The sequence below is a fragment of the Vipera ursinii genome (assembly GCF_947247035.1).
Source record: "Vipera ursinii genome assembly, chromosome: 3".
NCBI classification, from domain to species: Eukaryota; Metazoa; Chordata; class Lepidosauria; order Squamata; family Viperidae; genus Vipera; species Vipera ursinii.
The window spans coordinates 120,711,693-120,737,214 of NC_139516.1; the positions used below are offsets into that span (position 1 = coordinate 120,711,693).

The following is a 25,522-nucleotide window of genomic DNA, read 5'->3' on the forward strand; positions in this document are numbered from 1 at the left end:
AAAAGTCATTCAGAGTTCCAAAGACAATATACAAGGAAATATTGCCGTTATTATGATTTTCAATTCTTTTCTTTTCTTTTCTTTTTTAGGAGAATGACATCTTCCTGGGCTGGGAAAAGGGAGCTTACAAGAAATGGGGGAAAAGTAAGAAAAAGTGCTCTGATCTTACACTAGAAGAAATGAAGAAACAGGCTGCTGTTCAATGTCTTCGCTCTGCTTCTGATGAAGTAAGGACTAGCAACATAGTCAATTACGTTTAAATTCTGATTCTTCATTGTGATGTAAAACAGCATAACAATTTTTGTTGATTTTTAAAAAAATCTAGTTGAAATTGTTATTTTGGAGGTATCCTTTTCAAAGTAATTAAATGTCAAATGGAATCTGTATTTAATCTGAACATGTTTCTTGTATTCAATTATGGAAAGTGTATTATAAAAAGAGGAATAACTTTTGGGTTGTTTTAAATTTATTTATAAGACGGACAGCCAGTTTAGGGTAGCGGCTCAGGCATCAGTCTAGAACTCAGGAAACCATTGGTGCTAGTCCCACCTTAGGCATAAAGCCAACTGGGTGACCTTTGGCCCATGATTCTCTCTCAGCCTAGGAAGTAGGCAGTGGAAAATCACTTCTGAAATCTTGCCAAGAAAAGTATAGGAACTTCTCTAGCAGTCGCTAGGAGTCAACACTGATTCAAAGAAACTGTTAAAAAAAATATGTGTGTAGGTAGTCCTCGACTTACAACCATTCATTTAGTGACTTTGAAGTTACAATGGCGCTGAAAACAGTGACTTACGACTTTTTCACACTCACAACTGTTGATGTATCCCCATGGTCACGTGATTAAAACTCGCTTGGTAATTGGCATGTATTTATGATGATTGCAGTGTCCTGGGGTCATCACCTTTTGTGATCTTCTGACAAGCAAAATCAATGCAGAAGCCAGATTCACAATTCAATGTAGTGATTCATTTAACAACTCAAGTCAGGAAAAAACATAAAATGGGGCAAAACCCATTAACTGTCTTGCTTGGCAGCGGAAATTTTGGGCTCAGTTGTGGTCAGAAGTCATCAATTTAAGTCAACATTAACTGTTTTTCTAGCTTGTGCTTGAGTATATCCAGTAAAAGAGAACTACTGCCTCTCTGGATAATTGATTATATATCTCAGGGGTCTCCAACCCACGGGCTGAGCAAGCGGCCGGCAAGTCCAGTTGCATGCACAAAGCTATCTCCTCCCCCCTCCCTCCCCACTGCTGCTGCCAGTCCATGGAGTTAGAAAGTTTGGGGATCACTTATTTATTGTAAATATTAGGAAATTATTTGTAATATTCAATCAGAACCTGCCTTCCTGTAACATAAACCCATTATTCCTTCCTCTGAAATGATAAAAGAGCAGGTTTCTCCCTCCCTATTAAATATGGCAGCTTTTCAGTATTTATTTACAAATACTTTATGCTGCTTATGTTGGGCAAATCTAAGTAACTATCATCTCTATCCTCAGGCTTCTCTCCTGAAGATTAAATATTTCCAGATCTTTTCATGAGAATTAGTTGCGAATATTCTAATAATCTCCACTGGTATTCTCAGATTTTGTTTCAGTTTGCTTAAATCCTTCTTAAGCGTGCTACCCAGTACTGGACACAGTACTCAAAGTGGGGTCAGACTAATAACAAATTGGTAGAACAATCTGCTATTTGGAAGCTTTGTGTTTGCTGATACATTATAGATTAAAAATATAGTACAGTAAATTTGATTTTACTTATGGAGCTACTATATGTTAATAGATAATCACATATTGTTTTCTACTGTATTCTTCCTATGTTTTAATTCATGACTTCAGTTCTTAAATTTTTAGTATTCAAAATACAGGCAGAAGGATTTAGGGTTGCCTTTGTAAAATTGGCATAGAATTGAAGCGAATCTCACATTAAAATCTTAATGGTCCTCTTCTGATATTCCTGCCAAAAAAAAATATGGAGCAACATTGTCATTCCATACATTGCAGGAATATCGGAAAAGTTCACAAGGATTTTCAACAAACCCAACATACGTGCACACTTTAAACTAGGAACACATTTAAGCTTGTAAGCCGCCCTGAGTCTTCGGAGAAGGGCGGGATATAAATGGAATTTAAAAAAAAAAGATAGAAGCTAGTGCACACCAAGGACAAAACAGCTAGACACAAACAGAGCAATATTGTATATTCAGTACAGTGCAGTGAGGCATGTGCAGATGTGTACACTGGGGAAAGTAAACAACCATTACACAAATGCATGGCACAATACAGAAGAACCAATGCATCGGGACAGAATTCAGCAGTCCATCTGCACCTGAAAGAAAAGGGCCACTGCTTTGAAGACAGCAAGGTTCACATTCTGGACAGAGAACAGCTGGCCGGAAAGCGGCTATCTATGTTAAAATTGAACAGCCCCCTCTCAACAGAGGGGGAGGGATACAGTACCACCTGTCTTCTCAATCCACAGTTCCACACTCATTGCACTCGGATTCGGTTGGCTCTGAGAATATTCCCAGATGGTTTCAACGACCCTCAGCGTTAGCTGACTGCGAAGACTACAGATCTTTTCCATTCCCCACCAGTTAGTTAGAACTGAAGAAGCTTCTTTGATGAGATGTCTTCAAGAAATTTTTTTTAAAAGTCCAGTTGTTTTTTAAAAAGCACCTTTGGAACAATGGGCTCTCTTGTTTCGTTAGTTTTATTTCAGCCTTGAGAGCAATCTTCCCATTATTTAGAGATCAGTAATTCTGTATATTTAGATGAAATAAGTGATATAGAATTGAGGAAAGGTAGATTTTAATTTTAGCGCAACTGCATAAAGAAAGCTAGACTATTGCAAATTCTTTTTGGGTTATTCTTTGATAATGGAAATAATCAGTAGACATGTATTTTATGAATGTTCAACTGTAAATAATTCAGTTTAGTGTTTTTTTTTTCTTAATGGCAGAGTTCTGGGATTGAGACATTAGTTGAGGAACTTTGTTCCAAGCTAAAAGATCTCCAGAGCGAACAAGGTGAGATTCCATTTTGGGATGAGATTTCTTGGAACATGTTAAGCTGGAATGTGGCGCCTTGGTCAGAAATATAAAATCCTGGCCTGAAGCCAGTTTGTTCTGTGGTTACAATTTTTTTCTCTGAATCGCCAAATCCATTAGATTTCCATAGATATGGTTGGCATATAATTTGCTTTTTATACTTATAGGATGATTGGGCAGCATTTACCTAGATTAAGCTTGTATGCCTTTTTAAAAATAGGGATTTTACAGAGTGGTTCCTTTCATTGAGATCTGCATAGAATCATTTATATGTATAAAAAATGATACCAATACACGGCACTATATTATGGTTTCAAGTCCCCTCCAATCCCTTTATTAGATTTGGGAGATTGTGGATTTCTGAAGTAATAATGGGCGGGGGGCCAGTCAAGGGATGTAAGATGAAATGCTTGGAAAGTATTTAATATTTTGGGGACATCAATCATTGACATGAATAATTGTTTAAATAATAAAGCTTTGAAGGATGCTAAAGAAATGGGGGCTAGTGTAGCTCTTGCAACTAAAGACTATGTATCTTTATTTCTGTGTTAGATTGAACCAGTTGCTAGGTAAAATGTTAAAATTAAATTATTAAAATTAAATAAATTCAATACAAGGAAGTGGTTACTATTGCCCCCAACAGTCTGGGTCCTCATTTTACTGACCTCAGAAGAATGGAAGGCTGAGTCAACCTTGGGCCGGTCAGGATCGAACTGCTGGCAGTTGTCAGAATTAACCTGCAATACTGCATTCTAACCATTTCATCACCATACATCAATTAAGAAACTTAATTATACTCAGAAATTCCTTAGATAATGGAATCATACTTTGTTTTCATCCTGTTTGAAATTTTTGAGTAAAGTAGTTGTGACTAACTTAAGTATATACCGTGTACTTTTTCAACAAACTAAATAATGCAACTCATAGATTAGAACCGTGTGTGTGAGCTTCATCACTAATTTAATAACTGCCCTACTAATCTCCAGATAAATGAAATAGTTTACTGTTAAAAATATGGGTGATGTAATTAATTTATTTGTAAATTCAATGTATAAATTCTTACATTAAACTTATAGGCCAGAATATGGAATTGATTATTATATATTTGTATTTATTTCAAATTGAGTCTGATGAGGTTTTTGTACTGGTTTTTTTTTAATAGCGGAGGAGAAGATTTCAAAAAGACTTGAGGACTCTTTGCCTTCTGAAATAGATTTATCTCCTGCAGCAAAAGATCAAGTAGAAATGTATGTTGCATGTTAAAAAAACACCCTCTTAGTTATTTTATTCTTCTAAATTGGAAAAGGACACATTTTTCTGGAATGGTGTTAACCATGAAATAATGAATTCAAGCTATCATTTTCTATTAAAATGTTTTTATCTGATTATTAAACTTTTTTAAAAATAGTATTAGTTTGGATGAACTCTTTTCATTCCAATATAGTTTATTTTCCGTTTAGTGAATGATAACACTGATTTTTATCCTCAACAGTATCATACATCTTCAGGCTTTATTGTAAAATTAGGTTTTTGAGAGAAATAATGAGAGTCAGGTTCATAATCTGGGGGAGTAGAGAGGCATATCACAACCTAGAAACACCACAGCATACTTCCTTGACATCTTGTCATCTCTATGGAGACACCTAGACATTCGAGGAAAAGGGATATACAGAATGCAAGCAATACCAATGCTCTTGGAAAAATAATTTTTGTTTATGTTACATGCTTTTTTAGGGCAGAATTGTGGCATTATTGTCAATTACAGACTTTAGTTAATGTTCGTTACTTTATGGATGAATCTGAGAACAGATGGAATTGCTTCGAGTATACAATATAAACAATACATAAGTTTGTATGGTCAGTTAAGACAGTATTGCTAGCAGTTTGCCATGACACTAACTCTAGTACATTTGACATGTCCAACTTCCAGTGTAGAATAATTTCAATATGAGTCTGATTTGGGAAGGACATTTCGATACAACCAATGGCTGAAAACTGAACAAGAAAAAGCTCAGATCTGTAATGTAATGTAGCTGACGCCTCAAGTACTGGGTCTGGAAGGAAGGCCTTCTGTGAGAGATGATTTTACTAGCATAATTAATTTTACTGATCCCCTGCTAAGATTAATAAGAACTAGGGGACATACTGCTTTAATAATGAGCTTGTTGCCATGGTCTTGACCATGCCAAAAGCTAGTAGATGTTTCAAGCACATTATCACATCAGTCCTCTAAGCTTATAATGTTACTACAGCATTTGGAAACCTTGAGAACAACTGAAGAGTTTTAACCTGGTAAGCAATGAAATGGAGCCAGATCAAGAAATATCACTCCAGAATCAGCCAGTTTGTGGAGGGATGCAACAGTGCATTATATGCAGCTCTGGTCCCAGACCAACAGTTCAATCTTCTCAGTCATTGGCAGGATCCCAGTGCAAAACACCAAAGCAAGAGGAAAGCAGAAACTATTTATCTCTCTACAACATGGTTATTATGAACCTGTTCAAACAAACTTAGCAGATTACAGAGCAACACTGTTGTCTATTTTATTAATGCATCTTGTCTCTCTCAGGTCCCTGTAAAAGACAAACACTGTCCTGCCCATGAGGGCCTTTCGGTCAATTTGAAAATAGTTGTTAGAATTCTATAGTTTATCTGTTGAACAACCACCAAGCGGATTTTTATATAAAAGGAGGAAAAATTGTCTTTCCTGACTTGCATCCAATAGAAATGTTGAATTACCTATCCCCAGATAGCAAACTAAAATAGAATGTTTCAACTGTGTCTTAATATTGACTGAAAAAAGTAATTATTTTATTTTGTTTTATTGTAATCATATTTTGTTTTATTTTAATTGCAGTGACGGTATTTTAACATTAACTACTTAATAGTTTTTGAAGTACAGTAATAGTTTATTTTTTTCCTTAGAGATGAGCTAAATAATATATTGATTGGTATGATTTCGTGTTTTAAAACATTAGCTCATAAAAAAACTTAATAAAAGTTCATGTTGATAGTAAAATCACTAATGTTTAGTTTGGTCCGATTCTCCAAAACGTGACACTGCATGTTTTACCTTTTTCTCTCTCAGGTATTATGAGGCTTTTCCACCTCTTTCCCAGAAACCAGTTTGCCTGCAAGAAATCATGACTGTGTGGAATAAATCCAAAATGTGTTCTTACTCCAGTACCTCCTCATCTTCCACTGTCCCAGCAACTAGCACAGATACATCATCTCCAAAGGACTGCATTAGTGAAAATGAAGCATCCAAAGAGAGAAATAGTAACAAAGCATCTGTAACTATACAGGAGAGAGCCACAGAAAAGAATGACAAAGATGAAAAAGAGAATAAGTTTGGAAATCGTATTGAAGGAAAATCTGTTTCATACAAAAAGCAAGTCCGGCATAAATCTGAGGGAAAGATACGTCTTCGATCCTGGTCTTCTGGTTCCAGTGAAGAAGGTTCAAATTCTAGTGGCAATCATGGTGAATTAAAAGCAGCTACAAAATATGTAAAAATAAGGCATAAAACAAGGGAGGCTCGGGGTAAAAAAGGATGGAATGGACAAAGTAAGTATTTGCCAAAAGCTGGTGAAAAAACTGAAAGGAAAATTCCTGGCAGCAGCAATGGATCCATCAAGCAACTCTGTAAAAGAGGTAAACGGCCATTAAAAGAAATTAGACGAAAAGAAGGTGGAAACCACGAGAGAAAAGAGCTATATTTTGATGGCAGGAACGAAACGGAGTATAAGGAGGAGCCTCTGTGGTATACTGAGCCAATTGCAGAATATTTTGTTCCCCTGAGTAGAAAAAGTAAGCTTGAGACGACATACCGCAACAAGCAAGATGTATGTGATGCAACATCAGAGGCTGTAGAAGAATTAGCTGAATCAGTGCAAGGTCTTTGCATTAGTAACAACAATAATATTAATAAAACATACCTCGCGGCGGGTACTTTCATTGATGGTCATTTTGTGGAAATGCCTGCAGTTTTAAATGAGGATATCGGCCTCACTAGGACCTCAATATGTTCTCCACCAGAGGACGATATACATTTAGATGGTGTACATCTGTCAGAACTAACACACTTCTATGAAGTGGATATTGATCAATCCATGTTGGATTCTGGTGCCTCAGGCAAGATGCAAGGAGAAAGTCGGATTTTGAATATGATTCGGCAGAAAAGCAGAGAAGGAACTGATTTTGAGGCAGAATGTTGCATAGTGTTTGATGGAATGGAATTGAAAGGGGAAAGTGCAATATGGGCAGATTCGGCCACTTCTGGTGCTGAAGGGTGGTTCTTGCAAGATCTTAGTAATTTAGCTCAATTTTGGGAGTGCTGTTCATCTTCTAGCTCTGGTGATGCAGATGGGGAAAGTTTTGGAGGAGATTCTCCTGTTAGACTTTCCCCTACCTTAGACAGCACAATGCTTAATTCATACATGCTTGCAGGCAATCAAGAACTGTTTGCAGATACTAATGAAGGATCTGGTTTAAATTCTTTTTCAGTGTTTGAAGTGCAATGCAGTAATTCTGTCTTACCATTTCCTTTTGAAAAACTAAATTTGGGAAATGAAAATACAGATTCTAGTAGCAATGTTGGTATGTTTGGGAAAACACAGTCAAGATTGTTAATATGGACCAAAAATAGTGCCTTTGATGAAAATGAACACTGTTCTAATCTGTCAACAAGAACTTGTAGTCCATGGTCATATTCTGAAGAAACACGTTCAGACAATGAGACTTTAAATATTCCATTTGAAGAATCCCCTCAGTTTAACTCTGATGATATTAATTATATAGTTCCCAAGGTATCTTCAAGTTATATAGATGAAGAAATTGTAGATTTTTTGCAGGAGGAAACCTGCCAAGAACAGACCAGATCTTTAGGAGAAATACCTACTTTAATTTTCACAAAAAAGTCAAAATTAGAATCTCTCTGTGGTATTCGGTTAGAACAAAAAACAGAAGATAAAGAATATGAGACTCCACAAGCATGTAGCGACAGTAGTCCGCCTGAAGATGACTACGGCTCTGGAGTTATGAAAGATATCTGGACAAATATGACAGATGAAAATTCTGCAGCAATTGTAGAAATAGAAGGAATAGAAGAGGAACTGTTTCCAACTGATGTAAATCATTATTGTTGCTGCTTAAATGATGCAAAGGTAGAAATTCTTCAAGGTCCAAACAAAGCAGTGCAAAGATCAGAATACCATCTTTGGGAAGGTCAGAAAGAAAATTTAGAGAAAAGAGGCTTTGCTTCGAACAATTTATCAGAAATAGATTGTGGAGATTATACTACACCCTCCAAATCATGGGATGTTAACCAAGATAAAGAAAATTCATTTATTCTTGGTGGTGTGTATGGGGAACTGAAAACATTCAACAGTGATGCAGAATGGGCAATAGTGCCCCCAAATCACCCAAAAGGAAACTTACTACAGTGTGCAGCTTCTGATGTAGTCACAATAGCTGGTACAGATGTCTTCATGACACCAGGAAATAGCTTTACTCCTGGTCACAGACAATTATGGAGACCTTTTGTATCATTTGAGCAGAGTGAGCATTTGAAATGTGATCATGGATTAAATAGAGGTTTTTCTTTTATCTTCCATGAAGACTTGTTAGAAGCTTGCAGTAGTTTTCAAGGTGAAGAGTCTGGTCTTGAATATTCTTTCTCTTCCTTTGATTTAAATAATCCATTTTCACAAGTTCTTCATGTCGAATGTACATTTGAACCAGAAGGAATTACATCCTTCAGCCCTTGCTTTAAACCCAAATCAATCCTTTGCTCTGATTCTGACAGAGATGCTTTTCGCCCTAGAATATGTGGTGCTGGGAGGACGCAGTACAGAGCAATACGGATTTCTCCTAGGACTCACTTTCGCCCCATTTCTGCATCTGAACTTTCTCCATGTGGTGGAAGTGAATCTGACTTTGAATCTGAGAAAGATGAGGGGAATGTTCTTGTCTCTGCTCAAGCTGAATCATTTGATGATCCACAAGCGGCTCTCAAACCACTGGAAGAGGATGCAGAAAAAGAAGGGCATTATTATGGTAAATTAGAACTTGAATCTGGGAAGTTCTTTCCTACATTAAAAAAGTGTGGGATGGAAAAGAGTGCACAGACATCTCTGGATTCCCAGGAAGAATCATCTGGAATATTGCTGGTAGAAAATGAGAGTTCTTGCTTAGAATGCGGTATGAAAGATGTGCAGGATACAATGGCTGTGAAAAATTCTGAAGCTAGCTGCAATGTTGTGGAGCCACAAGAAGAGGAAGACAAGTCTTGCAGTTGTAAAGAAAGCTCATCGATGCAACTGAAAGAGGTATGTCCTTGAGAATTGTACATTGTATAGATAGGTGACACGCTTCATTAAAATGATACATAATTCAATGGATTTTAATGCTGGTCTTCCGTTTTGCCACTCCCCACCGTGGGTGTGTTGAGCCAACTAGATGGTTCTGCCCCAGGCGCTTAATGGACCCTGAAAGGTTCCAGGCAGCGCTGGGGTCCCCACCTGCCTCCTCTGCTCACAGCTCGGCAGATGCCTTAGTGGAAGCCTGGGAAAGGACGACCACGGAGGCACTTGACCGAGTTGTACCCTTACGGCCCCTGACCCAGCGCAGATCCCAGTGGGCTCCATGGTTCTCTGCGGAGCTCCGGGAGATGAAGCGTCGGAGACGGGGCCTAGAGAGCAGTTGGAGGTCCAGCCAATCTGAATCCAACCGATTGCGACTAAGAACCCATATTAGGTCTTATCTCGCAGCAATAAGGGTGGCGAGATTAATTACTTCGCTACCCTTATCGCGTCCGCAGATAATCGCCCGGCCACCCTGTTTAGGGTGACCCGCTCCCTCCTCAATCAGGAGGTGAGTGAGGAACCCTTGCAGGGGCGTGCCGAGGAGTTTAGTCAACATCTGTCGGATAAAATCGCTCGGATTCGGACCGATTTGGACTCCGACTGGGCAGAGTCGGACGATCAGGACATGGGTGATCTTGTCAATGTGATCTGGGAGGAGTTCGATCCTGTAACTCCAGAGGAAGTGGACAGGATTATGGGGAGGCTGAGCTCCACCACATGTTTATTGGACCCGTGCCCTTCCTGGCTGGTTTATGCAGCCCGGGAGGGGACACGAGGCTGGTTCCAGGCGGTTATATCTGCCTCTTTGAGTGAGGGTAGTTTCCCCGCCGCCTTGAAGGAGGCAGTGGTGAGACCTCTCCTCAAGAAGCCTGCCTTGGACCCAGCTGTGTTAAATAACTTTCGTCCGGTCTCCAACCTTCGCTTTCTTGCGAAGGTTGTTGAGAGTGTGGTGGCGCATCTGCTTCCTCTGGTTCTGGATGAAGCGGATTATCTAGACCCGTACCAATCGGGCTTCAGGCCTGGGTGCAGCATGGAGACGGCATTGGTCGCTCTGGTGAATGATCTCTGGAGGGCTCGGGACAGGGGATATTCCTCTGTCCTAGTCCTATTAGACCTCTCAGCGGCTTTCGATACCATCGACCATGGTATCTTGCTGCGGCGTCTCAGGGGACTGGGAGTGGGAGGCACGGTCCTTCAGTGGTTCTCCTCCTATCTCCTGGGACGCTCGCAGTCGGTGTTGGCAGGGGGGCAGAGGTCGACCTTGAGGCCTCTCGCTTGTGGAGTCCCTCAGGGGTCGGTCCTCTCGCCTCTCCTGTTCAACATCTGCATGAAACCACTGGGTGAGATCATTCGTGGTTTTGGAGTTGGTTATCATCAGTATGCTGATGATACGCAGCTTTTCATTTCGACCCCAAACCACCCCAGTGATGCCCTCGACGTGATGTCCCGCTGCCTGGAGGCGGTTCGGGTCTGGATGGGGAGGAACAGGCTTCGACTCAACCCTGACAAGACCGAGTGGCTGTGCGTACCGGCATCTCGGGATATTCAGGATATTCCATCTCTCTCTATGGGAGGGTGAGTTATTACCCCCCATAGATAGGGCTCGCAACTTGGGAGTCCTCCTAGATTCACAGCTTTCTCTAGAAGACCATATAGTAGCTATGACTAGGGGGGCCTTCACCCAGGTTCGCCTGGTGCGCCAGTTGCGGCCCTATCTAGACCGGGATGCCTTACGTACGGTCACTCACGCCCTCGTGACCTCTCGTCTGGACTACTGCAATGCTCTCTACATGGGGCTACCCTTGAAGACCACTCGGAGGCTCCAGCTGGTACAGAATGCAGCCGCGAGAGTTGTGTTGGGAGTTTCCCGACACTCCCATGTTACACCTCTGCTCTGTGAGCTGCATTGGCTTCCAGTTGTCTTCCGGGTGAGATTCAAGGTGTTGGTAATGACCTACAAAGCCCTACATGGCATGGGTCCGGAATACCTTGGGGAGCACCTGCGGCCGGCGTCAACTTCCCTCCGCCCAGTACGCTCCCACAGAGAGGGCCTCCTCAGGGTGCCACCGGTCAAAGAATGTCGACTGGTGGCCCCCCAGGGGTAGGCCGTTCTCTGTGGGCGCGCCGGATTTATGGAACCATCTTCCGGTCGAGCTCCGGATGGCGCCTGACCTCTGCTCCTTCCGGCGCGATCTCAAAACCTACCTTTTCGAACAAGCTGGCCTGGCCTGATGGGATGGGGTTGGGTTTTATTAATCTGTTTTAATCTATTTTTTAATGTGTTCTAACTTATTCATGGACATTTTGTTTAATTGTTTTTAATTTTTGTATCTTGTTTTTTAATATGTATTGCCCTGTTCACCGCCCTGAGTCCTTCGGGAGAAGGGCGGTATACAAATAAAATAAATAAATAAATAAATAAAATATATCAGGAAGATATATTCCTGAATTCACAAGAATTAGTAACCTTTTTCAATCCAAGGTGCTACTGTGCAATCTTTAATTCTTTTTTCTTCGCACAAAAATTGTTTGAAACAAAACAGCGTTCTAACTGAGCATCTGCCCTCAGGTGCCTGGGAAAAGTGATATAACTCTGTTCTGAAAATGAGCATAGAAGGCAAAAGAGACACTTCCAGTAGTTTCTATGGAAGAGACATTTTTTAGTTGGTAGGGGTTATATTACATTGAGTCCTCCTCCTTTTCTTGCAAATAAACATATATATTGTTGCTTTTATGCAGTTATTCAGTGTTGTCAGCCATTCAGTCATGTCTGACCCTTGGCCGCTCTGTGGATTAGCACTCTCCATGCCCCTTTGTCTCACACTGCCTCCTTCAGATCCTGCATGGTCGTTCTGGTGTCATCCTTTATAGCAGGGGTGTCAAACTGCCGGCCCGCGGACCGGATGTGTCATGCAGAAGCCGCACCCACCCCATTGCCGGCAATGGCAAAACCGTCCCGATACGTTGTGCGACGTCACGTGACGTCGTGAGTTTGACATGTCTGCTTTATAGTGTCCACCCAGCAGGTGTTAAGGCATCCCCTTCTCCTTTCTCCGCTGATCACTCCCAGCATGATTGACTTTTGAGTGAGTCAGCTCACATGACATGGCCAAAATATGGTAGCCTTTATTTGGCAATCTTGGCGCTGAGTGATGTTTTGGTGAGGCTCAGTCTAGGACTTGTTTCTGATTTTTACAGTCCATGGGATGTGTAACAATTGTCTCCTGTTTCACTTATTTCCGTAGTCAGAATAGGTATTAATACTTCACTTTCAGAGGAAAGATGAAAAAGAGGTTATTGAACATAAAATATACAAGGAGATAATACTTAATGTAATATTTAATGTTTACTTGGAAATCGTATAATTAGAAATTTTAAAACTCAACTTTTATACTGCAGTAATAGCCCCCTGCAGACTTATCTTAATTGACTTAAACATATACATTTATGCTTTGCAGAAACCAGCTGTATGGAAGCATTTAGTAATTTATTGAAACAATATCACATTTTATTGGGATGCATATTCTCTAGAATAAGTAGCATACTATAGGGTCACTTTCTATTGTCTTTGGACTAAAACACAACTCTTCTCAAAACAGTTTCCTGTATTGAGTAATGACCTTCAGAAAATAAGCTACAATCAAGCAAAACAGTGCTGGTGGGAGAAAGCTCTTTATACTCCACTCTTTCCTACATCACAGTATGAAGGTAGCAGTATCTTTGACCTCTTTGTAACGGGCTGAAACTTTACAGCTGAGTTAGATAAAAGATGAATGCAGGTGATCATGTTCCAAATGGAAGCCACTTAATTATCTGAAAAATTGCCCCATTCATTTGCTTCCATTGGTTTCTCATCAGTACCATGTTTCTCCACATGGCAAGAGGATGCTAATTAATCAAGTGGTTATGGGCACACTTTGATAAATTAGTTATTAACTATTATCATATAGTCATTATTCCTTTGGAGTGCAAAGGAATAAGACTATTGAGAAATAAGAGTGGCAGTATTACTGTGTGGGGGATTCTGGGCTTTGCAAGCAGGGAATGAGCTGTAGCTAATTGCATTAGTTTCTGCTAGCCAGCTGTGAAGTCTAGTCCTGCTTGGGTATGCCAATATTACATGCATATATCAATAAAAATATTGTTCAATGAACTCTTGGTTCCAATAGGTTTAAACATTTAACAGGTGATTCATTCTACGTATTTAAATAGCCATGTTCTTTTTCAACCTTTGAAGGCTGCTTTTCCTTTCCCATCTCTCCTTTTCCAGCTCAAATGTGAAAAAAAACATTTAAGTTGTTTTGCATAAGGTCATACCAGGAGGTCCCTGCATTGATTAAGATATCATTGTTCATGGACTTTTAGTAACTTGAAAACCTTTTTGAGATTACGGTACTTTCACAGGTTGCCAAAAGTCTCTGAAGAATGAAGCTCCTTTTTCAAAATGCACTGCATGAACATGAGCCCCACTGCTAAAAAAATCCTTCTAGGCAAAGGCATATGGAGTAAAATCTCTTGATATGTTCAAGAGGTATAGCCTTTAAGATTAAATTATTCTGAATGAGGAACTGAATTGGGCTGCACCAAGCGCAGCTGATGAAGCATAGGCACAATCTGATCAAACAATAAATCCATGTAAATGATGGTGCATTCTTATTTTGGGTTGTATACTTTCTGCATTATATCTAACATGCTGCAGTATTTGCATTTTTCTGTCATATTAAACATTACAACTTGGCAACAGGTCTTGGAGAAGCTCTAAGAACCATCCCCAAACCTTGGGAATTACTTAGCATCATGGGAACTATGAGAAAATGTTCTAAAAACTAGTATATAGCAACACCATTCTTATTAATTTCATATTTTTATGATTTTGCAAACACCTTTTTTTTAATTACATCCGTATGAAGATTTGTATCTTGCCTTTTCTTTTTAAAAATTGTAATCTTATCTTTTTTCAGGGTGGCATCAATTCTTGATCTTTTCCTTCTTTTTGTCCACTCATTCTTCTTATTTATTTTGCAACTCAGTTCTTTTTCATTCACCCTGTATGACCACATAAACTTGATATAATTTACGTATTGCCCTGTTAACCGCCCTGAGTCTCTTGAGAGAAGGGCGGTATATAAATTAAATAAATAAATAAATAAATAAATAAATAATTCTTTCTTGTTAATCATTCATTTTTGTATTTAATTTTTTTTATCCATCAGTGTTTATTCTGGACTCAAGCTTCTCTTGTTTTAACTTTGCTTAAATACAGTGTCTCAATTCCACCATATTCCACTTCATATTTCTCCTGTCATACTCAACTCTCATTTCCATGTAATATGGCCCCTTTTAATTCTTTCATTCCTTACCTTTGACCAGATAATATCTGCTAACTCTCTGCACACAATTTCTCAATTTTCCCATGTTAAGTAAATATGTTAACATAGCAAGGTATATGTCTATGAATATTCTCAGTCATCCAGGTCATGGTTGCCCCAATAGTACTTTTCCACGAGGCAAGTGGACTTTCTTTTTTCTCTTTGAAGACATTTCACTTCTCATCCAAGAAGCTTCTTCAGCTCTGACCGGATGGTGGAGAATTAAAAAGAATTAGAGGCTGCTGTGCATGAGTTCTCCCTCCCTCCCTCTCCCTCTCTTTCCCTCTCCCCCTCCCTCCCTCCAATCTTCTGCTCACCTGGCAAGCTGGCTTCATGCTGTTTTCAGACAAGCTGACACACATTCTTATTGGGCTGGCTCTCCTGCCCTTGAGAGCTGCTGCTTTCTGCTGCTTCCTGTGGAGACGCAGCAAAGGCAGGAGCCCCGCCCAGTAAGCTTGTCAGCTTCTCAGAACAGCACGAGGCCATTCTCTTTTACACACACACACACACACAGAGAGAGAGAGAGAGAGAGAGAGAGAGAGAGAGAGAGAGAGAGAGAGAGAGAGAGAGAGAGAGAAGGCAAGTGCAAGTGCCTGTTTCTGTCTCTGCAAATGGTGGAGGATGATTGGGAGCCGCAGGAGAAGGCTGAAAGAGCCGCGGGTTGCCGACCCATGTCACAGGAGAACAAACCCATCAGGACAACATTCAGCAGTCCATCTGCATTTAAAAAACAAAGGCCACATTTTGGACAGAAAGAACCGCTGGTTTGAAAGAGGGGTTAAAGAGGCCTTCTGTGTCAGAGCTGAACAGCTCTCTCTCAACAGAGGGGGAGGAATATGACATCATCTATCTTCAGTCTAACCAACACAGTCCTTTCAACAGTTCCAAGAAGGCTGCACACCCATTTGCACTACTCAGGTGACCCTGAGAACACAGATAAGCCTCCAGGTGGCATCAACGACCCTCTAAAATAATGCAAATGACCAGCTGTCTGCAAGGAGTATAAATTCTTCCATTCCTCACCATCCAGTCAGAGCTGAAGAAGCTTCTTGGATGAGAAGTGAAATGTCTTCAAAGAGAAAAAAGAAAGTCCACTTGCCTTGTGGAAAAGCACCTTTCAGATACCAAAGTATATAAATTAATTTGGTCTGAGTTGTTTTGCCTTTTATGTGTAACTACTTTCCCTTTTAGACACCATGTTTCCCCGAAAATAAGACCTATCCCGAAAAAAGCCCTAGCTTGATTTTTACGTCTGCGCCTAATATAAGTCCTACTCCCAAAATACACCCTAGTTTTGGGGTGGAGCTGCTCCATGTGCCCCGCACCTGCTTATCTTAGGACTGCTGCAGCCAGGCCTCCCTCGCCCCAACACCTGTCACGCTGCTTCCTGAATTTGGCCACTTTTAGCCACACGACACTTGGCTCATTGCGCTGGTGCCGCTGCTCATTGTGCTGATGTTACCGCTTGCACGTGCTGTGCCATGCAGTCTGCCACAAGTAGCGGACTGTCAGCATGGCATGGCGTGACGTGCCACACAGTCTGCCACAAGCGACAACACTGGTGCGATCAGTGTGATGAGCCATGCAGCCTCCTGCTGTGAGCAGCAGCAGCAGCACCAGCACAATACACCAAGTGGCCACAGAAGAACTCGGGCAGCAGCGCAACAGGTATTGTGGTGTGGGAGACCTGGCTATTGTGGTCCTAAAGTAAGCAGGTAAGATATACCCTGAAAATAAGACGTGTCTCTTGGATGCAAAAAAATAAAATAAGACCAGGTCTTATTTTCGGGGAAACCATGGTACAATGTTTTTCTGTAATAAATAAATTTTCAATTCCATACTTCTTGTATTATACAATCTTAACATTTGTCGAATAGAGTTTAGGTTCTTAGAAATCAATACAACATCATCTGCTAGCAAAAGTACACGTACGTTTACATCCCTAAGCTTGACAGTTCTCTCATCAAAAACATTCCATTTAATCTAAAAATACCTTCATTCTCTCATGTCACATTCAGCAATCACTCGGAATTTTGTATTTACCTAAACATTCTGTGAGTAAGTTGATTTGCTTATGTACTTTCTCTAAATCAGAAGACATCCAATAATTTTTCTTCCCACATTCATACATTTTTCATAATTCATACATCCATACATTTTGCAATCGCTTGCTGAATTGTACTTGTAAATTTTTGCTCGTTGGCATCTTTTATTTTATTTTCATCAGAATTCTGCTAAATACCTTTATAGACATGCTTAACTAATTCACCTGTAAATTTGCTTTCATTTTCTTTCTCATTCCATAGGGAAGCAGTAACAATATCTTCTGTTCTTTGGTCACAGGTGCTATTTTTCACAGATACATGACACAAGTCACACAGCTAAAGGAGACACATCTATAACTTAACATTACTGCACTTATATCAGGGGTGTCAAAATCAATTTCATTGAGGGCCGCATCAGGATTGCGGTTGCCCTTAGGGGGCCGGGTGGGTATGGCCTGCGTGGGTGTGGCTAGAGTGCGTATGGCCTACTGGGTGGGCGTGGCCAGCTCTACATCGTTTGCATCAAGGGTGCCTATGGGGGCCTGGGCAGGAGTGGGACAGATCTGAGGGTCTCTGGCAGAAGGAGGGTCTCTGGGCCAGGGCCAAGGCAGTGTGGGCCGTTCCCTCACTGTTTCCAGGATGGCTTCGCGGGCCACATGAAACCACTTCGGGGGCCGGATCTGGCCCCCAGGCCTTGTGTTTGACATGTCTGACTTACATGATCTGCAGCCTTAATATTTTTTGTTTTGAATATTTGTATTAAGAATTTTAATTGCACTGGTAAAAACGTATACAAACTATATTTACAGAAAGAAGAGAATTTGGGGGGGGGGGAAGAGATCTTTGAAAAGGGTTAGAGTTTAAAGAGCATTTAAAAGGCTCTGCCAAGGTTGTAAGCAAGATGTCTCCTGGTCCTCAAACTTGTGAGAAAAAAGTATCCTGTGGTCTTCTCACAAGAAGCAGCTGTCCTCATCTGGAAAGATTCCAAAGAATTGGTCTACTCGGTGGTTCCTTGGTCTTTGCCATTGTTATTGGTTCCACTTTTGAGACCCATCTTAAGTTCACCTTCCCCAGAAGTCCACCTTAATATTTTTCAACATTCTAACATAATTTATTATTCTTTTTCTTCAGTTGCTTCTTGTATATTAACATTTATGGGACTTTTTTCAATTCTTCAATATACCATGCTCATTTGAATATAAATAATTAAGATACATGATTCAGCATTCTGTCAAGTTTGTTTTCCAGATTATTTCATCTTTTACCGTATTTTAAAAAACACTGCTTGTTTAGACATATTTTATTTGGGCTGATACTTTAGATTTAAAAAAAACATACAAATCTATGTGAAGGCCAGAATCATTTTTGGCAAATGAGAGACTAGTATTTTTCTTTGCTCTAGGCTAATTTTTCATTTTATCATTGTGTATGAATTTAAATACTCTTATGTAAGAATATTTTATAGGACTCTAATAAAATTCTGAATAGCCAGAGACCTTGTTGGAAATTAAGAGAAATTTCCAACAAGAAATTGGTGTTTACAGAGACCAGCTTATTTACAGTAATCTAATAGATGTTACTAAATGAGACTGAGGTCCAAATCAAACAACAGGGTTAGATTAGCTCCATCTTTATGATGGCTGCAATATCCCAGGGTCACGTCATCAGTTTTTGCGCTCTTCTGAGAAACAGTCAGTGGGGAAGCCCAGATTCACTTAACTACCGTGTTACTGACTTAACAACTGCAATGTTTTGTTTAACAGCTGTGGCAAGAAAGGTCATAAAATGGGACAAATCTCACTTAACAAATGTCTCAATTAGCAACATAAATTTTGGGCTCAATTGTGGTCATAAGTTGATTACCTATAGAAGAGGATGATGAGTTATCTATCTGTCGTGGAGGATTTACGTTTGTGTCAAAGATTTTCCCTGGAGTTGAATCTATAAATCACTGTTATATTTGGGAGAGTATTCCCTTTAAATAAGAGTATATTGTATACTCATAAACCCTGAGTGTTATTTCATGGATGAGTGTATGTGTGAGATAATCTCTATTTCGACCTGTTAGTTGGGGATAATCGAAAGTCCTTCCAGAGTTATGCATAACTTTGAAAAGTAATAATTGTAATTTTTTTCAGATGCTTTAGGAAACTTCATGAAAAGGCTATGCAGTTATTTGTAATAACTGGAATCTACCTAGAAAGTAAATTTCATTAGTCTGTTTCCCTGGGTTGCTCCATTTAAGATGTGATATTTTATGATATTTTATTTATTTTAGCAATACACTATGCCAGGCAAAGTTCAGCATAGTTGCATTTTCCATCCCAAAGCTGATGTAACTCTAATGGTAGAAACAAATTACTTTCAGGAGTTGGGGGTGGTACAAAAGGCCAGATGACCTGAACCTAATGTTGTATTTAGAATCAATAACTAGCAGAGCCTGAATTTGAGGTTGATTAGTTGTCAACTTGGAAGCATAATTTTCTACGCTCTGCCATATTTTTGTTGTTATTCTGAGATTTTATGCTTAGTGGAATAAGTAAACATCATATGAAGAGAATGCAATTTGAAATTAACTCGCTGCCATTGCTTTGAATGGCACTATTGTGCTATGGTTTATTTTAAGTTTCGGGGAAATTAGTATAGTCAACCTCTTATTTGGCTGCTTTCCCAACAGAAGCCCAGTGAAATTATGTTGGTGTTCTTTCATCCATTTTTCTGGTAAAAAGATAAAATCAAAATTAATTATAAGATTGATACAGTCTGGATCTCTTATCATAGCTCTCCATCCTGTGGTATTCCAGAGCAGCGAGGAAGGAGAGAGAGAGATGAAAGCACTTATCGGCTTCCTGCAATCTGAGGATCAGCCGTCTCTTTTTGTGATAGTGACTTCTCTGTCTTGTCAGCTGGCCTTTCTTCAATTCTTGAAGAATAGCTTCTGTGGAATAGCTTTTCTTGGAGAATAGCTTCTGTTCATTTCTTTTGATTTGGCAGTGGCTGTATCCAGCAAATTGTCCGCAAGAGGATGACTTTCTAATGGCAAACACGCATCTCAAAATGGCATGCTTTATTTGCTTATTAAATTTATATGTCCCCTAGGTCGCCATTCCAAGCAACTCTTTTGAGAGGCTCAGAGTGTAATAAAACGTACAGATATAAAAAATGATTATACATATAAAAACAGATAAAAGTTACAAAGGATTAAAACAAACTAAAAAAAAACCCACAGATTTGGAATGGAGCAGTGGTAGCACGTTCTGTTTCTGCACTGACCACCTCTAGCCAACTGGCGTAGCTAAGTTTTAAGGCTTTTTCTGAAGGCCAAAGAGACGGGGCAGATCTCGCCTCTGGTGGCAAGATGTTCCAAAGTTTGGGTGCCACGGCAGAAAAGGCTCTTCTGGACCCCATCAGCTGAAATTTCTTGATTAATGGGATCCACAATATGTCCCTTCTGCAGAAGGAGTGGGGTGAGCTGATCTCATTGGGGAAAGACAGTTCCTCAGATATCCCGGACTTGTGCCACAGAGGGCTTTAAAGGTAATAAATCTACACCTTGGACCTGGAAGCAGATGAGCAGCCTGTGCAGCTCATGTAACAGTGGTTCCTTCCTTGTTTGTTCCTCCCCCCCCTCTTCCTCCTGCCTTATTTCCCAAGTAGCATTGAAGGAAAAATAGCCTCCTTCGATGCCATGATAATTCTGATACCACCTTAGTAAAATGATAACCATCCTATATAAACCCCACAATCAACGGGATAGATTTGGGATTACATCAGCTGTCCCAAATTTAGAATTGCTCTACCTGAGCTCCATTTTATTCTGTTAATATTCTCATTTGCAGGGGTGCTTGGTTATTGGAAAACTCATTTAATACCTGAATTATTCTAAAGATTGTAGAAGAAGAGCTGTGTGACTGTAGTAGCAAAAAATTCAAAGGGTCTGGCAATGCCTTCTTGGACTAACAAATTTTATTTAAAGCACAAGGGTTTGGAAGCTTCAGCTCACTTCATTACTAATTAAAAGGTTGCTACCAGGCTGGTTCCGAAGGAAGTTTAATTGGGTAGATAAGGTTCTCTGAGGCTTCATTACTACCTTGAGTTTGGTATTGTTCTGCTCTATCTTCTCTTCTAGCTTTCCTCTTTTTTAATGAATTTTTTATTCTGGCTTTCTTCTTTAATGTCACTCCGGATTTTACTTTTTGTACCGCCAAACTTGTTCTGATTTTGACTTTTTAGGTAATTTCTGTACTTGTCTGAATGCTTAAATCAAAAGGTTTCTCTAGTTAGATATTATCTATGTGTTCAAAAATAGAAAGCACAAGGCACTGTTTAGATATGAATAAATCACTCATAGTTTCTCTGGGTTGCAACAGAGACTAGTTTATTTATAATTACTATAGCTGGTACCTGTGTTCAGATTGCTTTTTAAATAATTCTATGTGATATAATATGGGACTGTGCAAAGCAAAATTAAAAGGAACACAGCAAAATAAATTAAGGAGACTCCCTCCCTCTCCCTCTCTCTCTCATGCACACACACATGTGCCCCCCCACAGTTTTACCCAATAGTCTTGATGAGCAACTCTGTCACAAGTAACATGAGGAATTAAATTCATTAAGTGTTTGGGGTCATAAAATGTACCTTTCCTGTGTTGAAGGACTACATCTCTTACCAAATTCACCATTGTCCAACCATCATTGTAATAGTTCAAAACATCATGGATGTCAGAAAATATTAAACTTTATTTGAATGTCAAATTAATATATGTAATTAGTTCTTCCTAAACTTTAACATTAGATGATCACAGACATTTTATGTCAAATGATCTCCAATAGCATGAGGATTTATTCATATTCATATTTTCTATGCAAATGCAGTTGGATGTGTTAATTCCAAAACATCATTTTCCGTTGCATAAGGTGTCCAATATAAAATCTACTATTTTTTTGATACTGAGGTTAAAACAATTTCTGTTTGTTCAGATAGAATGAGTACCTCAATTCCTTATTGGATTCCATCTTTAAAATTTGTATATTTTACTGATTTATCTATCTCAGGATTGTAGGATCACTTTTAACAATTTAGGTAACTCTGAGGCTGAAAATGTCTCTAGTCCACTGAGATGACATTAAATAATATAAATACTGCCAGTGGATAGTGATGGACAAACAATATTGTACGTTTTAAGAAAGAAAATGATAAAAATCATTGTCATCAAATAGATGTACAGTGAGAGAGAGAGAAATTATTTGATCCCCTGCTGATTTTATACGTTTACCCCGACAAAGAAATGATCAGTTTATAAATGAGTAAAATAAGTATTTGACCCCTTCGCAAAACATGACTTAGTACTTGGTGGCAAAACCCTTGTTGGCAACCACAGAGGTCAGATGTTTCTTGTAGTTGGCCACCAGGTTTCCACACACCTTGGGAGGGATTTTGTCCTACTCCTCTTTGCAGATCCTCTCCAAGTCATTAAGGTTTCGAGGCTGACATTCGGCAGCTTGAACCTTCAGCTTCCTCCACAGATTTTCTATGGGATTAAGGTCCGGAGAGTGGCTAGGCCACTCCAGGACTTTAATGTGCTTCTTCTTGAGCCACTCCTTTGTTGCCTTGGCTGTGTATTTTGGGTCATTTCCATGCCAAAATACCCATCCGCGACCCATCTTCAATGCCGTGGCTGAGGGAAGGAAGTTCTCACCCAAGATTTTGTCCTGTCTCCTTAGCAGAAAAACACCCCCAAAGCATAATGTTTCCATCTCCCATGTTTGCCAGTGGGGATGGTGTTCTTGGGGCCACTGGCAGCATTCCTCCTCCTCCAAACACAGCGAGTTGAGTTGAAGCCAAAGAGCTCGATTTTGGTCTCATCTGACCACAACACTTTCACCCATTTCTCCTCTGAATCATTCAGATATTCATTGGCAAACTTGAGACGGGCCTGTATGTGTGCTGTCTTGAGCAGGGGGACCTTGCGGGCATTGCAGGATTTCAGTCCTTCACAGTGTGGTGTGTTACCAATTGTTTTCTTGGTGACTATGGTTCAGCTGCCTTGAGATCATTGACAAGATCCTCCCATGTAGTTCTGGGCTGATTCCTCACCGTTCTCATGATCATTCAAACTCCACGAGGTGAGATCTTGCATGGAGTCCCAGACCAAGGGAGATTGACAGTTATTTTGTGTTTCTTCCATTTGCAAATTATCACTCCAATTGTTGTCACCTTCTCACCAAGCTGCTTGATGATAGTCTTGTGGCCCATTCCAGCCTTGTGTACAATCTTGTCCCTGACATTCCTGGACAGCTCTTTGCTCTTGGCCAACATGGAGAGTTTGGAATCTGATTGATTGATTGCTTCTGTGGACAGGTATCTTTTATAAAGATAACAAGGTGAAATTAGGAGTACTCCCTTTAAGAGAGTGCTCCTAATCTCAGCTCATTACCTGTATAAAAGACACCTGAGTGCCAGAAATCGTGCTTGATAGGGGAGCAAATACTTATTTCACTCATTAAAATGCAAATCAATTTATAATTTTATTGAAATGAGGTTTTCTGGATTTTAGTTGTTGTTATTCTGTGTCACTGTTAAAATAAACCTTTGTCAGTTGGCAGATGTACAAAATCAGCAGGGGATCAAATTATTTTTTTCTTCACTGTAAACTAAACATGTTAGGTTCCATCCAGATTTTCCTTACAACATCTCTCTCAATATTAAGGTCTGAATTATACCATAGCATCAATTTGCATGAGAAAGAGAGATCAAGTATGATTTTTTAAAAAAGATATCACAGTGTTCAGTTTGTTACGATAACGACATAAGCTATATATCTGACATTTTTGAGTCAAAATAGTCAAAATAATGAAAGTTTCCACATTTGAATATTGCAAAGAAATAGGAAATAAAATTTATGCTAAAGTGAACATATCCAAATTTTGGTACTAGGTCAAAAGTATATATAATACAGGTAGTCCTCGAGTTACGAGTGTAATGGAGCCTACCCATTCCACTCGTAACTTGAAAACTCATAGAGTGAATCTCGTACCTCGAATGAGATTACCCTCTTGCTCGTTAAAACTCCCGGGGCTCGTTAAACGAACATGAGGTATCTCAGGGTGGGGAAGGCCATGGAGGGCCTAGTGATGGAACAGGTCCCCAAGGCCTCCCCGACCCATAAAAATACCTCATCCTTCCCTCTCTCTTCCTGCCGCACAGGACTCACTTACCTTGCAAAAATCCCCTCTGTTGCAGTTTCTTTCCCCTTGAGGGAGAGGAGAGTCGGCTTGGAAATGCTTTTCACGTCGACAATGGAAGCTCCTAGGTGCTACAATATTGTGTGAGGTCAAAATAGATCATAGCCCACGGAAGCTTCCATTCGGGGGAGGGAACTGTTTGCTTCATTTCCTTGCCTGTGAGGGAAAGCATGGAATTGGAGTCCGCAGGGTGCAGGAAGCAAAGGAGTTTGGGCGTGAGCAGGAGACACGGCATAGAGTTTGCGCTGAAAATGAAAGTTTCTGGGGACCGTGATCTTGCAAGAGTTCAGTTACCCATTCTCTGCAAAAGAGCATGGGAGCCTGAACTTGCGCAATACTACAGCATTCAGGAGCTCGTTGTTGTTCCCTGACGTGGTGCTGCAACATTCATAATTTTGGGATTTTCTCGTAAAGACTAGGGGGACGCTTATCGCGTAGCTTCGAACGAGCGTTAAGTGAATGCTCATAATTCGGGGATTACCTGTAGTATAAGTCAAGATTCAGGAAACTAAAACTGCAAAATACCAAAGAACTTAAGAATTACATTCATGCTGAGTCTGTATCCCAAGGATAGGGTTTAAAGACTTCCATAGACAAGAAAACCTCTCTATATTTTATTCGACCTTTTCCATGTACTATATGCACAATTTGTGTATTATAGGAATTTGAGCAGACCTACCCTTCAGGAATATGGATAAGAGATGTTGGTGCACATCCTCGTCAAAGCAAAATTACAATTAGGCTGGGTCATATATAAAAACTATTATTCTCCCTTGAAAAAAATTCGGAAACCAGATATGTGCATAAAATTTAACTATACTGCGTCTAGAATTGTATCAGTTCTTTAGCCTGATCCCAATATAAAATATATAACTCTGAATAGAGATACACCATTTTCTTCATTAGGTCTTTCTTCCAAGTGGATTGAAATGTATAATCAGTCCACCAAGATGCATTATAGTTAACAACCCAGGCTCTGGCAAATGCTGAAACATTTGGAACATGCTTAGGAGTGATTTCTGTACTTGTATTTGTGGTGCTTTTGAAAACAATTGGTGGCATTGCAATGTCATCCACCTATTTTTAAATACAGTGCCAAGTTGTATAATTTTTTTTATTCAAATGGTGGTTTTAATATGGACTTTGGATCTATTGGCAACTATTACTTTGGGTTTTTGACAGTTAATTACCAAATGTTGTTCAACACAATATTGGAAAGTAGATTAAAAAAGATCTTCACTGTAGATTTGGGAGTTGCATAGAGTAATTTGCCTATTTTATAAATCCTTTGAGAAATCCTCTTTTGGCTAAAGTAACATATACGTTTTACACATTTAATCCAAAGCTTTTTTTCATAATGTGACAGAATTGTAGCTTTTGTCTTTTTTTGTTCTTGTTCAAATCAATCAAGTCTACCACTCACCAAATATTATGTGATCATGTATAAT

At 39.7% G+C, this 25,522-nt stretch overlaps 1 protein-coding gene across 4 annotated transcripts in view; it reads left to right on the forward strand.

Annotated features, from left to right (window-relative positions):
• KIAA0232 overlaps positions 1-25,522 on the forward strand; it is a 57,381-nt gene that overhangs the window by 22,149 nt on the left and 9,710 nt on the right. For 2 of the 4 annotated variants that reach the window (XM_083359660.1, XM_083359661.1), the window contains exons 3-7: positions 90-227; positions 2,963-3,029; positions 4,213-4,297; positions 6,139-9,379; positions 13,015-13,123. In XM_083359660.1, the coding sequence (XP_083215786.1) occupies positions 90-227; positions 2,963-3,029; positions 4,213-4,297; positions 6,139-9,379; positions 13,015-13,123 (3,640 nt within the window). The remainder of the gene's footprint in view (positions 1-89; positions 228-2,962; positions 3,030-4,212; positions 4,298-6,138; positions 9,380-13,014; positions 13,124-25,522) is intronic. The other 2 variants (XR_014492119.1, XM_083359662.1) reach the window with 1 other exon arrangement.